At 36.9% G+C, this 19,273-nt stretch overlaps 1 protein-coding gene across 4 annotated transcripts in view; it reads left to right on the top strand.

Annotated features, from left to right (window-relative positions):
* LOC139148641 (uncharacterized) overlaps positions 1 to 14,262 on the top strand; it is a 135,747-nt gene extending 121,485 nt beyond the window's left edge. For all 4 annotated transcript variants that reach the window (XM_070720136.1, XM_070720137.1, XM_070720134.1 and 1 more), the window contains 4 exons: positions 7,808 to 8,110; positions 8,425 to 8,664; positions 10,094 to 10,552; positions 13,228 to 14,262. In XM_070720136.1, coding sequence (XP_070576237.1) covers positions 7,808 to 8,110; positions 8,425 to 8,664; positions 10,094 to 10,552; positions 13,228 to 13,451 — 1,226 coding nt within the window. In that variant the 3' untranslated portion in view covers positions 13,452 to 14,262. The remainder of the gene's footprint in view (positions 1 to 7,807; positions 8,111 to 8,424; positions 8,665 to 10,093; positions 10,553 to 13,227) is intronic.
* Positions 14,263 to 19,273: the final 5,011 nt, after the last annotated feature.

The raw sequence follows: 19,273 nt of genomic DNA, 5'->3' as shown, positions 1-19,273 counted from the left end.
GAATAACTCGAATGACATTGCCACAAACACATAAGTACGCGAAAATGGGACTTTTTTGAACTGCACGTGCTTGACCTGTCACTGCCAATACTGAAAACATCGAGGTGATGATCGCCCTACGTCAAACAGAAAGCTCGAAAAATTGGCAAATTACGACTTATCATGCTCTCTTGCTGCCATGATGTTGTAGTGAGGTTAGTCAGAGGTTCACCATTACCGAATTTTTCCTAACTTGACCTTGCATAGCGTTAAAACAAAGGTGATAATCTGTTAGTGTTAGGATAGTATGCAAAAATGTTTTGCAACATCCTGTTGATCAATTCCTAGTTGACTCATTTAATGACCTTTAGGATGGTGGCCTACATTGGTTTTATGTTTTCATCACCATGTAACTCATTCTTGGCCATTGAGCGCCATCTGTATCAAAGTATTTTTATCACAGACCTAATTAATGAAGAAGACCCTATCCTCTCTGAGGACTTCTAATCAAAGTACCCATTAACAAGTGGGGACTGTGTCATCGATGATGACTTGTATTTAGTAGGATGGGAGACCTTATAACAACAGACGCTTTACCTCATTAATTATGCACATATCTAATTCTGGGAAAGCGAATAGAGCTAGAGGTCTGATTTTTGGCATATAGGGATTAATTAGCAATACAATTTTTTCTTTCAAAATGTCACGTGACCTCGATGACCTTTGACCTTGATTATACATATATATGCATAACTCAGTAACCACAAGTTCTATACCCTTCAATTTTGATAGGATATTAGACCTTAAGATGTCACATCTTGTACCTCATTTATTATGCACATATGTATTTCTTGGCTGGCCAATACAGCTAGAGGTCTGATCTTTTTTCCCGATTCAGAACCATAACTTAGACATACCTCATGTGTTTCAAATTGGGAACAACGACATAGACCTATGTGCCCATAGATCTCAACATATACACTCCAGTGATACTTCTTAATGACCACATTTCCCTGCCCCATCAGACTAATACTCCTATTACAAGTGGGGACTATGTCATTGTCAATGACTTGTTAATTAAGGTGCTATGTCTTGAAATACTGCAGCAAATTTGATGAAACTTGGAACAGATCTTTAGCACACAGTCTCATACATGTTTACAAAGACACTTAGCAGTGTCACGAAAAGTAACAGCTAATTTGCATAATTAATGAACTTTCCAATGAACCACTGTGATGTCCGTTAATACAGCATGCGACAAACTAACATCTCAGTGAAACAAACAGATTTATTCCGGAAAACTTCCAATGCATCAAAACGTTGTCTCAACCTATTTCAACAACTGTGCATGCTCAAAGTTGCAAAGTATTGTTTGCCAACAAACTTCTGTAGCTCATATTAAGTCATGGTAGTGACACTTGACTACACTACAACTGCTGCATCAAATTTGATGAAACATGGTACAGATGTTGATCCCTTGGTACTGTAATACTGTGTGAAGACATTAAGCAGCATCATGTCAATTTATTGCTAATTTGCATATTTGATGAATTTTTGTAATTTGTGTGATATGTCAAGATGTGTTGCATAAAATTTGATGAAACATGGCACAGATTTTGATCTGTTGGTGGTGTAATGGCATGCATTGATATGTAGAAGTATCATGTCAATTAAATGCTGATTTGCATATGTAAATAATTTTCTTAATTAGGCTGATATGGCGAGCAGAGGTTCATCAAATTTCATGAAACTTTGTACAGATGTTGAGCTCACATTGCTTTAACATTGAACAAGTCATCGTTGATGACACAGTCCCCGCTTGTCCATTTTGTTATAATCTGTGGTGTCTAGGTAGCTTTGGTCTAGGTCGCTGTGGAATGACATTGATGCAACAGGTGCATCAGGCCTGTGACTTGCATAATAAAGTAATCTGAGGAACGTTCAATAAATGACTCATCTCTGCCGGTAATGACCACTGAAGGAACTTTTGATTACATCACACATAACGATGCCCTCACTGCCTCTAGTGTCATGACAGCACATATACTATACACATGGTTTGGTGGAATTTTCGAAATGCTATGGGATTGGGTATGTTGTTGTAATCAGCCATCAGCCATTTCGGATCATATAATGAAACAATTTAATGTGCACAAGAATGCAGCCATAGTATTTTATCTTTGTATCACGTTTGAACAAAATCAGTCCATGGAGGGACAGTGACCTATGTTTATGTTTCAAAGACATAAAAAAATCACACCAAAATTGAAATCAAATGGCTGTCTCTTGACCATATGGATCATAGCACAAAATTAGTAGACATGCATATGTATGCCATAGTACTTTATCTTTGTACCAAGTCTCAACAACATTGGTTAAGGAATATTTGCATATGATTAAGCCTCAAAGACATGAAAAAATCCAAAAAAGACCATCGGGCAGAGATACTGGAAAAAAATTTACAATCTGGCAGCCATATTGGAACAAAGTTTGGACAAAATGGGTGTAATGACCTTTGAATTACGCTTCAAAGACATGCAAAATTCCAACAAAATGGCAGTTCTGCAGCCATATTGGATCCTATCGCAAGGTTAATTGATACATGCATATGCATGCCATAGTATGTGCTTTGCCTTTGTGCCAAGTTTGAACAAAATGGGTGTAATGACCTTTGAATTATGCTTCAAAGACATGCAAAATTCCAACAAAATGGCAGTTCTGCAGCCATATTGGATCCTATCGCAAGGTTAATTGATACATGCATATGCATGCCATAGTACGTGCTTTGCCTTTGTGCCAAGTTTGAACAAAATCGGTTCAAGGATGTTTGAGTTACGGTTCAAAGACATGAAAAAATCGCAAAAAAAATGGCCACCTGTCAGCCATATTGGATCATTTCACAAAATAAATTGGTGTTCATATGAAGGGCATACTGTTTTGCTTTTGTGCCAAATTTGAACAGAATCGGTTCAAGAATGTCTGAGTTATGGTCCATAGACATGAAAAATCGCAACAAAATGGCTGCCTCACGCCCATATTGGATCGTATCGCAATATAATTTGACATGCATGTGTAGGCCATAGTGTTATGCCTTTGTGCCAAGTTTGAACAGAATCAGTTTGAGGATGTTTGAGTTATGGTTCAAAGACACGAAAAATCGCAAACAAAATGGCCGCCTCGCGGCCATATTGGATCGTATCGCAAACTAATTTGACATGCACATGTAGGCCATAGTGTTATGCCTTTGTGCCAAGTTTGAACAGAATCTGTTCAAGGATGTCTGAGTTATGGTCCAAAGACATGAAAAATCGCAACAAAATGGCCGCCTCGCGCCCATATTGGATTATATCGCAAAATTATTTGACATAAATATGAAAGCCATAGTGTTATGCCTTTGTGCCAAGTTTGAACAGAATCTGCTCAAGGATGTCTGAGTTATGGTCCAAAGACATGAAAATCGCAACAAAATGGCCACCTCGCGGCCAAATTCGATCGTATCACAAAATAAATCGACGTGCATCTGTAGGTCATAGTGCTATGCCTTTGTGCCAAGTTTGAACGAAATTGGTTCAGCAGTGTCTGAGAAACTGTTGATGACGGACGGACGGACGGACGGACGGACGGACGGACGGACGGACGGACGGACGGACGGACGCACAGACGGGACCCAATCTATAAGTCCCCGCCGGACTTCGTCCGCGGGGACTAATAAAGACACTATGCAGTGTCATGTTAATTAGTTCCAGAGACCAGCTCTGGAACTGTTAGTTTTTGCTCACTTTCCTTCTTTCTTTCTTTCTTTCTTTCTTTCTTTCTTCCTTTCTTTCTCTATTTCAGGTATTACTACCATAGAACATGCTACACACAAATTTTACCGTAATTACCCAGAATGCATTGTGACACGCTTATGACGTCATCGCTCAGCTCAGACAGGTTTTACGGGCATTTCTTGTTTGTTTATTTATTTATTTTTATCACAACTGGAAGTTGTGATATAGAGGTGGTTTCAACCGGTGTTTGATGTCGTCCATTTCCGTAAACGACAAAAAGTCAAAAACTGCTGAACAGAGTGCGTTGATATTTGATACTGATACATAGACTGGTTCCAAGGTTCCAATTCGGAAAAATGGAGCCAAACGGAGCGCCGGTTAGATAGTTTTGGGAAATTTCTAACCCCCCTTTTTATCTAATTGATTTTAGGGGTCTTTCATACATGTAGTTTGGAATGTACACCAATCCTGCATTGTGGACTGTTTTATGAGTTGTTGAACAGAAATGAGGTTTGATGAATGTTAGAAATATGCAGGATGGCTGATTCGAAGTATAAGAGATTTCTATGGTCTTTTGGGCATCAAAAGCATTAAAAAAAACATATTTCATAGTTTAGATTCTCACTTTTGAGATGACCCTAGGCATTTGTTAAGTAAACATCCTTGAGTCAATATACAGACTTTGACATTCCAGAGATTAAGTATCCACAACCTCACATGTTACAGTCTTTCACTACAATGGTATGGCCCAAACCCATTGTTATCATGGACAGTGTGGACCTGTCTACAGGAAATTGGGGTGAACAGGTTAGACAATGATGTTACAAGTTGTAGGTTAGTTATCAAGGTAGCACCAGCATAGAGTCCTGAGCATCTGTCCATGTGTTCTCACAGCAAATTACATGGAAAAAAATTATTTGAGAAGTTTCTCTCCTTTAAATAGAAGTATATTACAATTTAAACCTGTCATGGATAGATTGCTCTCAAATGATCTGAAACACAGTTGTTGCCCATTAGCAACAAATCTGTAGCAAGATTTATGTAAAGTTCATGAACTTACACAAGGTATTAGACAAAAGATGACCATGACTTTGCAACTTTTCAACATTTATTTCATTCAGATTTCCTCAGTTTAGTGTATAATTTTGTAATCTTAATTACTGTCAACTTAGCTTTACTACTTATTCATACCTCATTATTCTTACACTACTGTTATACCTTATAACCACAAAATTTCAAGAGATGCATATATGATTGTCACTTAACAAACAATTTACAAATATGTCTTCTGCTTTTTCTCCATATACATATACATGTCTCTTTTCTCATAAAAATGAGCTTAAAATCGCAATGTGAAAATAGTCTTTCAGCTATATGTTGCTCATTGACTTCGTGGTGTGTCTAATTCACAGTGAGTGGGGTTGTTGATAAATGCTGATAATACTAGGCGGTCATTATGTCCAAGCGCCATTGGCGGTATTTTTTAACATAATGACCATAAGTCATTATCACAACTGGAAGTTGTGATATAGGGTTAGCTTCAACCGGTGTGGGACAGTGTCCATTTTCCGTAAACGACAAAAAGTCAAAAACCGCTGAACAGACTGCATTGATATTTGGTAGAGATATTCAGACTAATTCCAAGGTTCCGATTCCGAAAATGGAGCCAAACGGAGCAGCGGTTAGATGGTTTTTGGAAATTTCTAACCCCCCTTTAACTAATTGATTTTAGGGGTCTTTCGTATATGTAGTTTTTGGAATGTACACCAATCCTGCATTGTGGACTGTTTAATGAGTTGTGGAACAGAAATGAGGTTTTGATGAATGTTACAAATATGCAGGATGGCTGATTCAAAGTATCAGAGATTTTCATGCGCTTTTGGTAATGAAATTGATAAAAAACAACATATTTAATGTTTTAGATTTCTCACATTTGTTATGACCCTTAACATTACTGACTTGATGACATAACTAGCTGCTGGACCTGTTTACTGGCGCATTGATTTAAAGACAAAGATCGTTTTATTTTGTAATAAGGACGTGTGATTTCGTAAAACATAGTCTATTAGCCTGGAAATGTGATTTTTGCGAATATTGCTTACCCCACTGACAAACAGTGTGGTTTGAAAATGGCTGGAATTCGCTACTTCGGGACTTTGTTTTCTGTGTGGATTTACTGACAAACTCCAAACCCGCAGCACCTACCCATTCAGTATTTCATGTACAGGTGTACCCAGAGATAGAGTAGTTTCACAATGTGCCAGTTGTGATCAAGTGCCATTGGCGCTATTTTTTATTTTGCATTGAACAACTATTATATTGCGTTCAGCTATTGATAATTCTAGCTTTCTTTCGCTTTGTTTTTTGTTGCTTTTTGATTTTTCTCTAAATACTCGCCGTACGTGGCTATACTGTTATGTCATAGGCCTTCAGTTGAATGAGATTAGCAATGGCGGCGGATATGAACGCTTCCCTCGCATAGAGAGAGAAAAGTAGGCTTTGCGTAAGTTTACAAGCGTGGCTTGGCACACTGTGTACCTAGGCGAGGTGGATGTGCTCGAAAACGAAGATCAATGCAAGTTTTGGATTCAAATTGGCTGTTTTCGGTGGAGAAACTGCCCGCCGTATTTCTGAAGAGCCACCAGCGGTTTTTTCCATATCAGTCTGCAGGGCTGTGGTTGGAGGCCGTTTAACACCTGTAACTCACAGCCCTGCCATGCAAGCTAGGCACACAGGTTATCGTAATGTTGCTTGGATAGTCATTCGAGGCGGGCGGCCGCAGGTCGCCGTTTACTTGGAAAAAATAGAAAGGTCAGACACCGATTTCAGACAAGCAGCCTAAAAGAAACAAAAGAAACAATCTGGCGTCAAATAAATGATCCCCGACTATCACAAATACCTTCAAATGTTTATTGCTCCAGTATGGCCGGCCTAGAAACGTTACATGTGCCGAAATTTGGCAATATTCACTTCCTGGGGATTCCGCACACTTGCCCTGTATCCGCACACTTGCCCTGTATCTGCCATACTGAATTCGAACTACCTTACCCACAATTCAATGCGAAGTCCAATTAAGTCAGTATGGCGGATACAGGGCAAGTGTGCGGAATCCCCAGGAAGTGAATATTGCCAAATTTCGGCACATGTAACGTTTCTAGGCCGGCCATACTGGAGCAATAAACATTTGAAGGTATTTGTGATAGTCGGGGATCATTTATTTGACGCCAGATTGTTTCTTTTGTTTCTTTTAGGCTGCTTGTCTGAAATCGGTGTCTGACCTTTCTATTTTTTCCAAGTAAACGGCGACCTGCGGCCGTCCGCCTCGAACAACTATCCAAGCAACATTACGATAACCTGTGGCTAGGCATAGCATAGTGAACTGTCTGTCACCACACCGGCATGCTTTGGCTGCACGTAAAGCAACTCAACTTTCCAAGATCAAACAGCCAGTATCTTGTGAAAAAAACGACATAGCAATGAAAATTGTTTTAGTCAGTGCTTTTAATCAAATGAAAATGCATGTGGCCTCGGTTTTCAAGTTCAACGGCCTAGATCCGATGTCTCCTCTCGTCTGATATACATTTCCGTGCGTTGTCGCCCCCGTATGTATCTGTTGCGTTTTTACCGTACATGTAGGCATTTGTAATCTGTGTACTGTAATTCCCCAGACTGCCTTGCTTTTAGTTGTATTGTGTTGTTACTGCTATCAGCCCTAACTATAGGTACGTGCTTGCATATTAAAATCCCAAGCACTCTTTCATTCTGCACCAATCTTCGTCACACATTCTCTTGTTTCTTCCGCTGCTCTGGTCTCTGGAACTTCGCTTTTGCTTGCAAATGCTTTCTAGTTAATATTTAATTTACATATGTAATGAAATTTCCTAATTAAGTCCAGAAGTAAATGAAGTGTCAAGAAACACTTCATCCAATTTGATGTTGATCTCACAGTAATGTAATACAGTTCATTGACACTGGGCAGTATTGTTTATGAAGTGTGGTACACGTGATAATCAGTTAGTGTTATAATAGAATGCACAAACTGTTTTTAAATGTTCCAGCAAGAAGACTCGTTAATGCCGAAGTTCGTGTTGGAGATAGCGAAAACATTGATGAAAATGCAGTATGTGGTGTGAAGGTCGAGAAGGAAATTGCTTTGCAGGAAACCATTGAGATAATTTGTGCATGTGGAGAACCTCTTCAGGGAAGATTTATCAGTGTACAGTTGCCTGGAGAAAGAGAATCTCTTACTCTATGTGAAGTAGAAGTACTTGGAATATCCAGTGTAGTTGCTACTGAATGGACAACGTCATTCTTCACTGAAATCACACCCACCTTAGAGCCACAAACTACGACTGAGGAACGTAAGTTCTCATATCTGCAGAGCCATACGTCTGGTGTTCTGTGATCAAAGTGATATCTTGATTTACTGTTATGAATTTTTTTCATGGTTTACTTCCATTGAATGTGAATGCATCACAAAAAAGTAGATTGAATGATTATTTTTAGTTCCTGAAATCCTTTCCCATACAGACTCGGATGAGAGTTTATGAACAACAAAACACCCATTGATTTGCTGTAAAGTCCGGTAACGCAGATGCATTTAGCTTATGCGCAATAAAGCCATTTATAGTACACTGACTTCATACTATGATATTCATACCATTGTCTGTTACAGCCTGCATTCTACCAGATGGCTTAGAAAACATTATTACATCAGACTTAAGTGTGGAACAAAGCTCAACTAGGAAAGTATTTAAGGCTGAGAAGGCCATTGATGGCAATAAAGACAGCAATTTCAAGACAGGGAGGTCCTGCAGTATGACTAAAAAAGAATTTGAACCTTGGTTCAAAATGGACCTTGGAGAAGAGCGTGATATATACAAAGTTACCATCACGAACCGTATGGACTGCTGTAGTAAGTATTTCTGTAGTTTCACAATGCCTGAAAGTGTTCGATTTTTTTCGAGACAGCACAAGCTATTCTTGAAATCAGGTGCACATATGAAAGGAGTAAAATACAAGCTTTCAGCTGAATTGCCCATGTATTTGATAAACCTAAAAGCCCTAATTCTTATCACTTAACGTGAGGGGTCTCAGGGAATTTAAGAAAAGAAAGGTGTTAACATGATTAAAATACAAAATGCCAAATATTGTTTTCCTTCAGGAAACACACAGCACATCAGATAATGAAAAATTTTGGTCATCTCAGGTTGCTGGCGACTGTTTTTATTCTAATGGGAAACACTACAGTAGAGGTGTCATGACTATTTTACGCAACTGTAATCATACTGTGAACAAAACACTTACATCTAAGCATGGAAGGTACATTTTTCTAGATGTAACATTTGATGGCAGAAATTTCCTGCTCTTAAATATTTATGCACCCAATGATGAAAAATCACACGTTCAATTCACACAGGAACTTCTCGACATATTTTCGTCTCATTAAGTTCAACCAGACACAGAAATTGTCATAGGAGGAGACTTTAATTTTACATTTAATAATGAAATTGACAGATTTGGCTCCTAAGTAGGTCCTAATTGGCAAAAAGCCAAGGAGAGCATTTTAGAACTGCTAGAACATCACACTTTGATTGATATATGGCAAGTATGTACATGTAATCCCCCGGGGTCACCAAATTCACCTGGCATAGACACAGGCCTTCCATTACACAAAGTCATTTAGACTATTTCCTTATCAACAATTCACTGCAACAAGATATCAGCTCCACCGAGATTATCCCTTCTATTAGCACATATCATTCAGCAGTTACCCTGACCTTTGACCCCGTTCCTACCCCTTTTGGTCAGTCATATTGGAAATTAAATACCAGCTTATATACACGACATTGACGAACTCTTTCAAAATTTCACACTGTGGCTCAAAGATTATGACAAAATAGAGGACAAAGGCCTCAAATACAACCTCTTGAAATATGAGATTAAAATTTACAATCTCACACTCAAAACAACTAGCGACACTCAAAAAGAAACGAATCAATGAACTTGAGGGAACGATTTACTGGTAGAGGAAGGTTCCTCAGGTCATATGTGTCAGAAGACATCCTCAGATTCCTCTTGCATGAAAAGGGTGAGAAATACAAGTATTTTCTAGGGCTGGAGAAGAGGAGGCGCAGAAGAGGGCAATATATATCAAAAACATCATTGGCGTCAACTATGAACTGAAAACATCGCAGAAAGGCATTCTTTCTGAGCTGAAGACATTTTATAGTACTCTCTAGTTCTCCAGTAGAGTTCCTTTATGTAAATGCAACCAAGAAATACAATGCTCACGTACAACTTTTGAAGTTTATGCAACATCTTGTTACCTTTACATTTTACAGTGTTCAGACTTAAGAATGCTGAAGTACGTGTTGGGAACAGTGTTAATCCAAGAGAAAATTTCCTATGTGGGTCTAGACCATTGAAAGGCAGAACCGTTCGGAAGGAGACGGTTGATGTCATTTGCGGTTGTGAAGAACCAGTCAGCGGACGGTATATTAGTGTACAGCTCTTCAACCGGACACAGTTTTTGACATTGTGTGAGATTGAAGCCTTTGCACTGCCTCCGACAGCATGCATTCTTCCAGATCTTGTCAAGTTCCCGGCAGTAGAAGCATCAATAAGTTCCGTGAGGAGGGGGAAAGGTGCAGAGAAAGCAATAGATGGTGACAAGAACAGTGACTTAGGTGGCAACTCCTGTACATTGACTGTATCTGAACAATCTCCATGGTGGAAGATGGACCTCGGTGAAAGCAAACAAATTTTCAAAGTTACCATCACAAACAGAATGGATTGCTGCAGTGAGTATTCACCTACATTGTCCAGATCATATTTATTTATTTATTTATCCATCATCCAAGATAAACACAAGAAATATGTCTACAATGGATAGGGTGACTAAAATATTATTCATTCATTCATAGTATTATAGAAATAAAGGACGACGCACTGACCATTAATGCTTATTTATGGGCAAGGGCGAGAGGACAGCCAAAAATTAACGGGCGAGGCTTGCCGAGCCTGTTTATTTGGCTTTCCTCGAGCCCGCGCCCATAAATAAACGTTAATGGTCAGCGCTGAGTCTTTTATTTCAATTATATTATCGGCGAACCCCGAAAACCACAGATGACAATCTCAGAACATCATGATGATACTGTGAGTGTCATGTCAATCATCTGCTCATTTGCATATTTAATGAACTTTTGTTGCTAGTGACATAACTCTGAAATTCCTGCACCAAACTTGATGATACATGCAACAAATATTGATCTGATATATATCTAACTATACTTAGAAGCATTGGGCAGTGTCAAGTTAATAAATAGCTCATTTGCATATTTTGTGAAGTTTAGTAATTAGTCATATACCTCCAATATAACTGCACCAAATGTGATGAAATCTGCTGCAGATACTGATCCCACTGATACCTAAATGTGGTGTAAAGCATTTAGTAGTGTGAAGTTAATTAAGGATTCATGTGCATATTTAATGAACTTTGTAATTAGGTATATAGCTCTGAAATTATAGCACCCAATTCAGTGAAATCTGGTACAGATATTGATCTGATAAGTATCTAATTGTACTGAGAATCATTTGGCAGTGTAAAGTTAACAAATAGCACATTTGCATATTTTATGAAGTTTTGTAATTAGTCATATAACCCCAAATGTGATGCGCCAAATGTGATGAAATCTGCTGCAGATACTGATCTGACACATATCTAATTGTGATGTAAAGCATTTAGTTGTGTGGAGTTAATTAAGGGTTCATTTGCATATTCAATGAACTTTGTAATTAGTTATATTACTCCAAAATTACAGCATTAAATTTGAAACTTGCTACAGATGTTGATCTGGTAGATATCTAATTGTACTGAGAAACATTGAGCAGTGTAAAGTTAATAAATAGCTCATTTGCATATTTTGTGAAGTTTTTACAATTAATCATATAACTCTGATATAACTGCATCAAATGTGATGAAATTGCTGCATATACTGATCCGATAGATATCTGTACTGTACTGTGTTGTAAAGCATTTAGCAGTGTGGAGTTAAAGCCGCACTTTTCAATCCCAGGTTTTCGCATTAGTGGAGTTCTCCTTCCAGTTAAACGCTTGGCCAGTACGATGTTTGATTTCTATAACACTGATTACACAAACTGATCTCAACCTTTTATCACATTTTGCTAATCCTGCAAACAGAGTTTATGCAAGCTATTGTTTGACGGTCGGTTCAAATCGCCAACGGTCATTGATTCCCCACCACAAACGCTCGACTTTCCTAAAAAATTGTCTTCCAGTTGCGTTAGACTTTGAATATAACCACAGGGTTCGATCAGCAGCAACTTCGCGCTGACCGCTTGGCTGTCTGTCTGTGTTTTTGCGGCGGGGGGAAAACTAAAAAGTGGCATGTTATCGAGCGTGTGCTTGCTTGTTGTCTGTTTGGTGTCCGCTTTAACAGAGAACACCGCCATACCTTGGCATCCTTTTAAAGGGAGGCTCCGCCTTTAAATAAGGGTTCATTTGCATATTTAATTAACTTTGTAATTTAAGGTATGTAACTCTGAAATTAAGGCACCAAATTTTCATGAAACCTACAGATATTGATCTGATAAATATTTAATTGTGCTATGAAACATGGAAGAGTGTCAAGTTAATTAAGGGCTCATTTTCATATTTAATGAACTTTGTAATTAGTGATAATTCTCTAAAATTACAGCATCAAATTTAATGAAACGTGCTACAAATGTTGATCTGATGGATATCTCATTTTCCCATGAAGCGTTGAGCAGTGTCAAATTAATTAACAGCCCATTTGCATATTGAATGAAATTTTGTAATTAGTGATTAAACTCTACGAGTACTGTGCAAAGTTTATTAAACCTGCTACATATAGTGATATAACAGATATCTGATTGTTCTGTGAAACGTACTACTATTAATGAATCTTTTGTAAAACACATGAGCACATTCAGTCCGCATCTGCTTCTCTATTGAGTTAACTCGGGGATGGCTGCCATTTTGAATTTAATCTCGACTAATTTGTATCCCTAGTACCGAAATTTGCATGGTGACCCCCAATTTTTATGTTTAATTTTGAAAGAGAGTGTTTGAAAGATTCCTTTAGGAAAGTCAAAGCAAAAGTTTGAGTCATGTCACTTTAGAGGTGCATACTACCTTAAAAGCATAAGGGCCTGAAGCTGGAGAATATTAGTATAATAATGTCAAAAACATGATAAGGATATCAGAATGTACATTGTGTTTACTGGTTTTAAATTTCCCAGAGAAGATATTCTTAACATTTTATTGTCATGCTAATAGAAGTTTAACAGGTTTAGCTCATAACTAATGCACAAAAGAATTTTATGTATTGACACAGAAATATTCTCTTACATATTCACATTGATCACTTCTATGAAGCAAACGCAATCACATTTTAGCACTAAAACAATGTAACTCATATGTTTCCATTCGTAGCCCAGAGACTTGAGAATGCTGAAATTCGTGTGGGTGATAATGAAGATTTTCTTCAGAATCCTGTTTGTGGTAGCCTTCTCATTCAAGAAGAATATAATAAGGAAACAATTGATGTGATCTGTGACTGCCGAGTGCCCATTACTGGACGGTATGTCTCCGTGCAATTGAAGGACAGAATCCAGGTGCTGACACTTTGTGAAGTCGAAGTTTTCGGTATTGAATAAACTATCCAACATATTTAAAGCCCGTGTTGAAATTTGTTGACCTGAAAAAGGCTTTCAATTTTCTCTCAGTTTCCTTTTAAATTCTACAAATTTAAAGGATATAGTCTTTTACTACTGAAAAATTGGACAAGTAAATTTAAATTGTAACTGTACTTTTGATTTCCCGCCATTTTTAAAACCTGGTAATATTACAAAGAAAACAAAGCATATGATGTCCCAGTGGAAAACATTCTGCACTATGCATTATATTGGACTACTCTGTTGTTTCTGTGAAGATTCAATTGCATATATGTACGCCGTAGTGTTTTTGCTTTATTTGCATGAGGGCACCATTTTACGTTTGGGCAAACCTTTATTTTTTATCTTGCTCAAAAATTGCACATGCAGTCATAGTGGACAGTTTATTATACTTGTATATACACCCCTCAAAGAGCACATTCCCATGAACTTGTTTTAGTTTGGAAGTAAAATCACGAAAATAATGCCAAAAGATTCAGCTATTGAGCCTTTAATGTCCGAAACAATAACCCCATGAAAAGTGAAATTGAATTTCCAAAGTCAAAAACCTCTGACCAATATATCCTTTGCAATTTCTATCTGTTTGTTGAATCTGATGTTCAGTTCAAGTTACATTGCAATGAAAGTATAGCATAGCTCAGATGCATTCAGTTGATTTCTTTGGTAGTCGGCAATTTAATAGAGTAGTAATTGTTGAGTGTCACGCGTATAGGAATTGTAATCTTTCTTTCTCCATAATATGCAAAGTCTTACTCTTAATAAAATCTCACTTTATTGGTGTGCAAATGGGAAATGTGTGTCAGGATTTTTCTTTTTTGAGCTTCCATTTTGCTGCCAGTGTAAATAAATAAATAAATATATATATATATATATATATATATATATATATATATATATATATATATATATATATATATGATGCCATTTTGCATTAGGTATATGTGGCTATGGAAGTTACTCATACAGGCTAGAAAAATGTCTGTCTTTATGAATGTGTCAGACTTCAAAACCGCAACACCTACTGTGTTAGTATTTAGTATTTAGATGCATCATAGGGTGGAGATGTGAATTTCTTCAAATGAACATGTACGTGATGAAAATATGCAAGTTACGTGGCAAAAAGATAAACATAGGGCCAAAGTCCCTGAAGCTACTATAGACATGGATACAAAATTAAGTATTTCCTGACTGTATGAACTTATTTCACTAAGGTCATCTTAGGGACCTGTAAACCAAATATTAAAGCCATCTGACCAGCAGTTTTGGAAAAACAAGCGACCCAACAGTTGACAGAGCTCTTCTGTGTTATGTAGAGAATAACTTTTTGTGACACATGTATTGATGAAGAACATGGATATCTTTGATAGCTCATTTGAGGATGGCCTGACCAAAAAATGGCAAAATTAGCTGCAGAAATACAAAATTGATGATTTTGTCATAATTTCAAAATATTACATTAAGATAAAGCCTAGGAACCTGTATACCAAATATCAAACCTATCAGATGAGTAACTTTTGAGAAAGAAATTATTTGACTAAAAATGGCAAAAATTGACCCAAAAATATGAAAATCTATGATTTCATCAAAATTCAATATATCACACTAAGACAAGCCCTAGGAACCTGTATACCAAATATCAAAGGCACCAGACAAGGAGTTTTTGAGCAACACATTTTTTGACCAAAAATGGGAAAAAAATTGCACAAAAAAATACAAAATTGCAGAGTTCGTCATATATTCAATATTTAGTTCATTTGTAGAAACCTGTATACCAAATATCAAAGCTGTCAGACGAGAGGTTTTGATGAAATAAAGTTTTGACCAAAAATGACAAAAAAATTCCTTAAAAATACAGATTTGCATATTTCATCACAATTTGAACAAATCTAAGTTGGGTTATCCCCAGGGACCTGTATACCAAATAACAAAGCTGTCTGACCAGCAGTTATGAAGATTTTTTACCAAAAACACCTTTTTTGGTGCTGATTTGCATATTTTCAACAATATCAAAAAATTAAAAACAGTTTCTGAAAACCACATTTATCATCTACACAACAAATATCAAATCAGTAAGTACTGCAGTTCTCAAGATATTTGAGTGGACGGACACCTCACAAACGGACATACATAGATACATACAGACTGACGCCGGACGGATACCCCATCCCAATAGCTTCTATATACTATAGTCTATAGTAGCTAAAAATGGTAAGTTGCTTAAAACTGAGAAATTAGTGCCAAAATTCCTCTGATATTTAATTCGCAGCTAACAAAGGTAGTGTTATGTATATTTCAAAATTTTTATAGGAATGTCATTAACTTTGCATTTTTTGCAAATTTTTTTCATGTTCATTGACTAATGCAAGTAGGTTAAGGCTTGGGCATCAAACGTTATCATGAATATGCATTAGGACTCATGCATATTAAAGGGGAAGTTCACCAAGGATGATTTTTACATATGTGGTAGCTCTGTGGTCATTTACCCCAGAAAAGCTATTTTCACCATTTATAACTCGCCCGATTTTCTACGAAAATGATAAAAATAGTACAGGAAAATGCCCATGTAATTTGAATCAGGGAAAAAAGCCCCAAGCTTGGAGCTTGCATCATGTGATATGGAAGGGACCATCTTCGGATGGGTATGGCCCCCACATTGTCTACTCACAGTAATGCAGTAGTAAACAGCAACACAAAATCTGACAGTGGACAGTTTATCATAAGTGATTCACCGTTTATGCAAGGATACTCAGTATAAACAAAAGTTATGTAAATACGCACAGCCTGGTTAAGCATGGGTGAGTGGACAATGCCATACCCATGGGAAAATGGTGCCTTCCATATCACATGATGCAAGCTCCAAGCTTGGCGCTTTTTTCCATGATTCAAATTACATGGGCATTTTCCTGTACTATTTTTATCATTTTCGTAGAAAATCGGGCGAGTTATAAATGGTGAAATAGCTTTTCTGGGGTAAATGACCACAGAGCTACCACATATGTAAAAATCACCTTGGTGAACTTCCCCTTTAATAAAACACTGTGCAAACGTGAGATAACAACAGGAAAGCTACATCACATCACAAACGAAGTTCGCAATCAGAACACCAGCGAGCAAATATGACTTGACAAAGAACACTGCGTGGAAACTTGGAACATATAGAAAACTACGAAACATTAATGACTTCTTTTAATATTCCCCTAACAGTCGATCATCACATAAAAATGCCATCAGTGACACACTGAGAAAGGCCAAAGTCCACAGCATTAGAAAGAAGGCGACAAACATTGATGAACAGAGTTGGACACAAAATGATCCGCAGAGATCAACAACAATGATACAATATAAAATTACGAAAGAGATATATCATCGAGAGACATTTGGTACCTCCATGTTTATATAAGCGGCTGAGGAACAAACTGGTTATGAAACCTGGGGTCAAAAGTTCAAGGTGGTCTGAGACACTCCTACTATACCCACGTCTCGCCATGGCTTATTTTAAATTAACAACCCCTTTGTTAATTGTCACGCTAACATTGTTACCTTAAACAGACACAAAACACATTAAAGCATATACAAGACAATGGGATGATGTGTGAAGCCACTTTCCAATTTACAATTCCTTTTGGTAATAGGTGACGGGGGTCAAGACCTTTTGGATGGCTTGCAAAATGGCCTGATCGCGTAACACAGTGACCAGATTTCTTTTGAAAATCACAACTAACATCGCCCTTTTTTTCAGAAATTTTGCTATCCTCAAACTTTGACTCAAAATATCTTTACAACCATACCTTTAACATGTATGATTTGGTAACATATGATTTGGCAACATTTCCTTAAAAAAATTACTGAAATTCTAACAAGAATTGATTTTTCCTACAAATCGTACATATTTGGCAGAAATATTGGGTGATTAACTCCAAAATTTTCTTGGTAAAATTATTATTCAATTGACCTGAGTCTACTCTGTTATCATATCCCAAAAAAATAAAGTTTAAACATTGTTTACAAGATTCAATATGCTGATACATAATATAATCAGTATAAAAATCACCTGACAACTTTCATGCAAATTTAAATGACATAACCGAAAGAGCTATCAAAACTACGTATGTGTACCAAATTTCATCAAAATGTGACAAGTAGTTTTTGAGAAATTAATTTCAGCCTGAAATTCTGTCTGGACCCCTGCCTTAACTCCTTTGTGAAAGTCATCCCTACCAAGGTGCATACCGAATTTTTAAAGTATCAGAGAAGAATACATTTTCACAAAAATGGGAAAAATTGCCAAAAAATTCAGACGATTTGAACATATCTGACAACAAAGATAACTACATGTCAAATTTAATGCAATCTGATGAGCAGTTTCAGAGAACATTTTTTAAAATACCGCCAATGATACGGTGTTGCTCACATTTGATCAGAATTGGTACATACTAGTATTGGTATCAACGATTAATGTTGTTTCTATCTGTTCAGTGCAGCAAAATTTTATGTTGATATTATGACAATGATTTCTACACAGTGCAACCTGAAAAACAAAAATGACAAAGCAAATAAGGTCAGCAACTTAGGTACTGGGGGGCCAAATTTAAAAACATGCATATCAACTTCTATAGAAATGGGACTAGCAGATCCTACATACATTTGCACATGCATGTCAAACAAAAAAATCAGCCAGATAATCTTCTACACCCCCAACCCCCCTGGATATCAAATTTTCCATCCCTTGTTATTGACTGTGTTTGTATAGAGAGCTACAATAGCCAGATGACAGGAAATGTGAAGTAGGTGAGATATTTATAACTTTGGAGATTTTTTTAAATGCTGTCAGTGCTTTCATTCGAATGTAAACAGCAGTTGAGTTAGTTACAGATGGTGACATTCCTTCCACTGTGGTATCTGGAATTAACCTGGATCCAAATTTCTAATCAGCTCTTGTGTGTCTTACACTAAAAAGTTGCAAAATTTGGTTCAAAATGAAAAAATTAAATATGACAAAATTATGTTCACATCCTTAACCACCATCTCACAACATATCCTAGGTTGGTATAAGTCATTTAAGGTTACAGACTGAGAAAATTACCAAAATTATACCAATTCTACAAATTACTAATAACATCCTTTGGGATTTTTATACCAAATTACAAAGCTATCAGACAAGTAGTTTATGAGAACAAGTTTTCATGACTAAAAATGACAAAACTGTCTTAAAAATGCGTTTTCTTGACCGAAAATGACATTTTCTTAAAAATACAAATTTGCGTATTTCAGGACAATTTCCACATATTCAACTATTGTTATCTCTGGGCATCTGTACATCAAATATAAAAGCTGTCTGTCCAGCAGCTTTAAAGAAAAAAATATTTTTACCATTTTTTGACCAAAATAGACAAAAATTGGCAAAAAACAGTAATTTTGCCAATTCTGTTGTAATTTCGACAAATTACAAACCAAAATTTGAGAGCAATTGGGCTGGCGGTTTCAGAGAAGAATAATTTTTACTTACAATGAGAAAAATAACCAAAAAATTCAGCAAAAATACAAAAAATAGCGCCAATGGCACTTGATCACAACTGGCACATTGTGAAACTACTCATAATTAATGAGGTACAATATGTGGCGTCATGCGGTGTCCCATCATACCATATATGAAGGGTGTAGCACTTGTGGTTACTGAGTTATGGACAAATATATATATATTTGAGGTCAAATGTCACTGAGGTCATGTGACATTTTGTCAAAAAAATTGAATTGCTAAGTCATCCCTATATACCAAAAATCAGACCTAGCTCTATTGGCTCGCT

Source organism: Ptychodera flava, chromosome 13 (genome assembly GCF_041260155.1).
Source record: "Ptychodera flava strain L36383 chromosome 13, AS_Pfla_20210202, whole genome shotgun sequence".
NCBI classification, from domain to species: domain Eukaryota; kingdom Metazoa; phylum Hemichordata; class Enteropneusta; family Ptychoderidae; genus Ptychodera; species Ptychodera flava.
The sequence above is the reverse complement of the archived record's forward strand: the minus strand, read 5'-3'. Positions and strand labels throughout refer to the sequence as shown.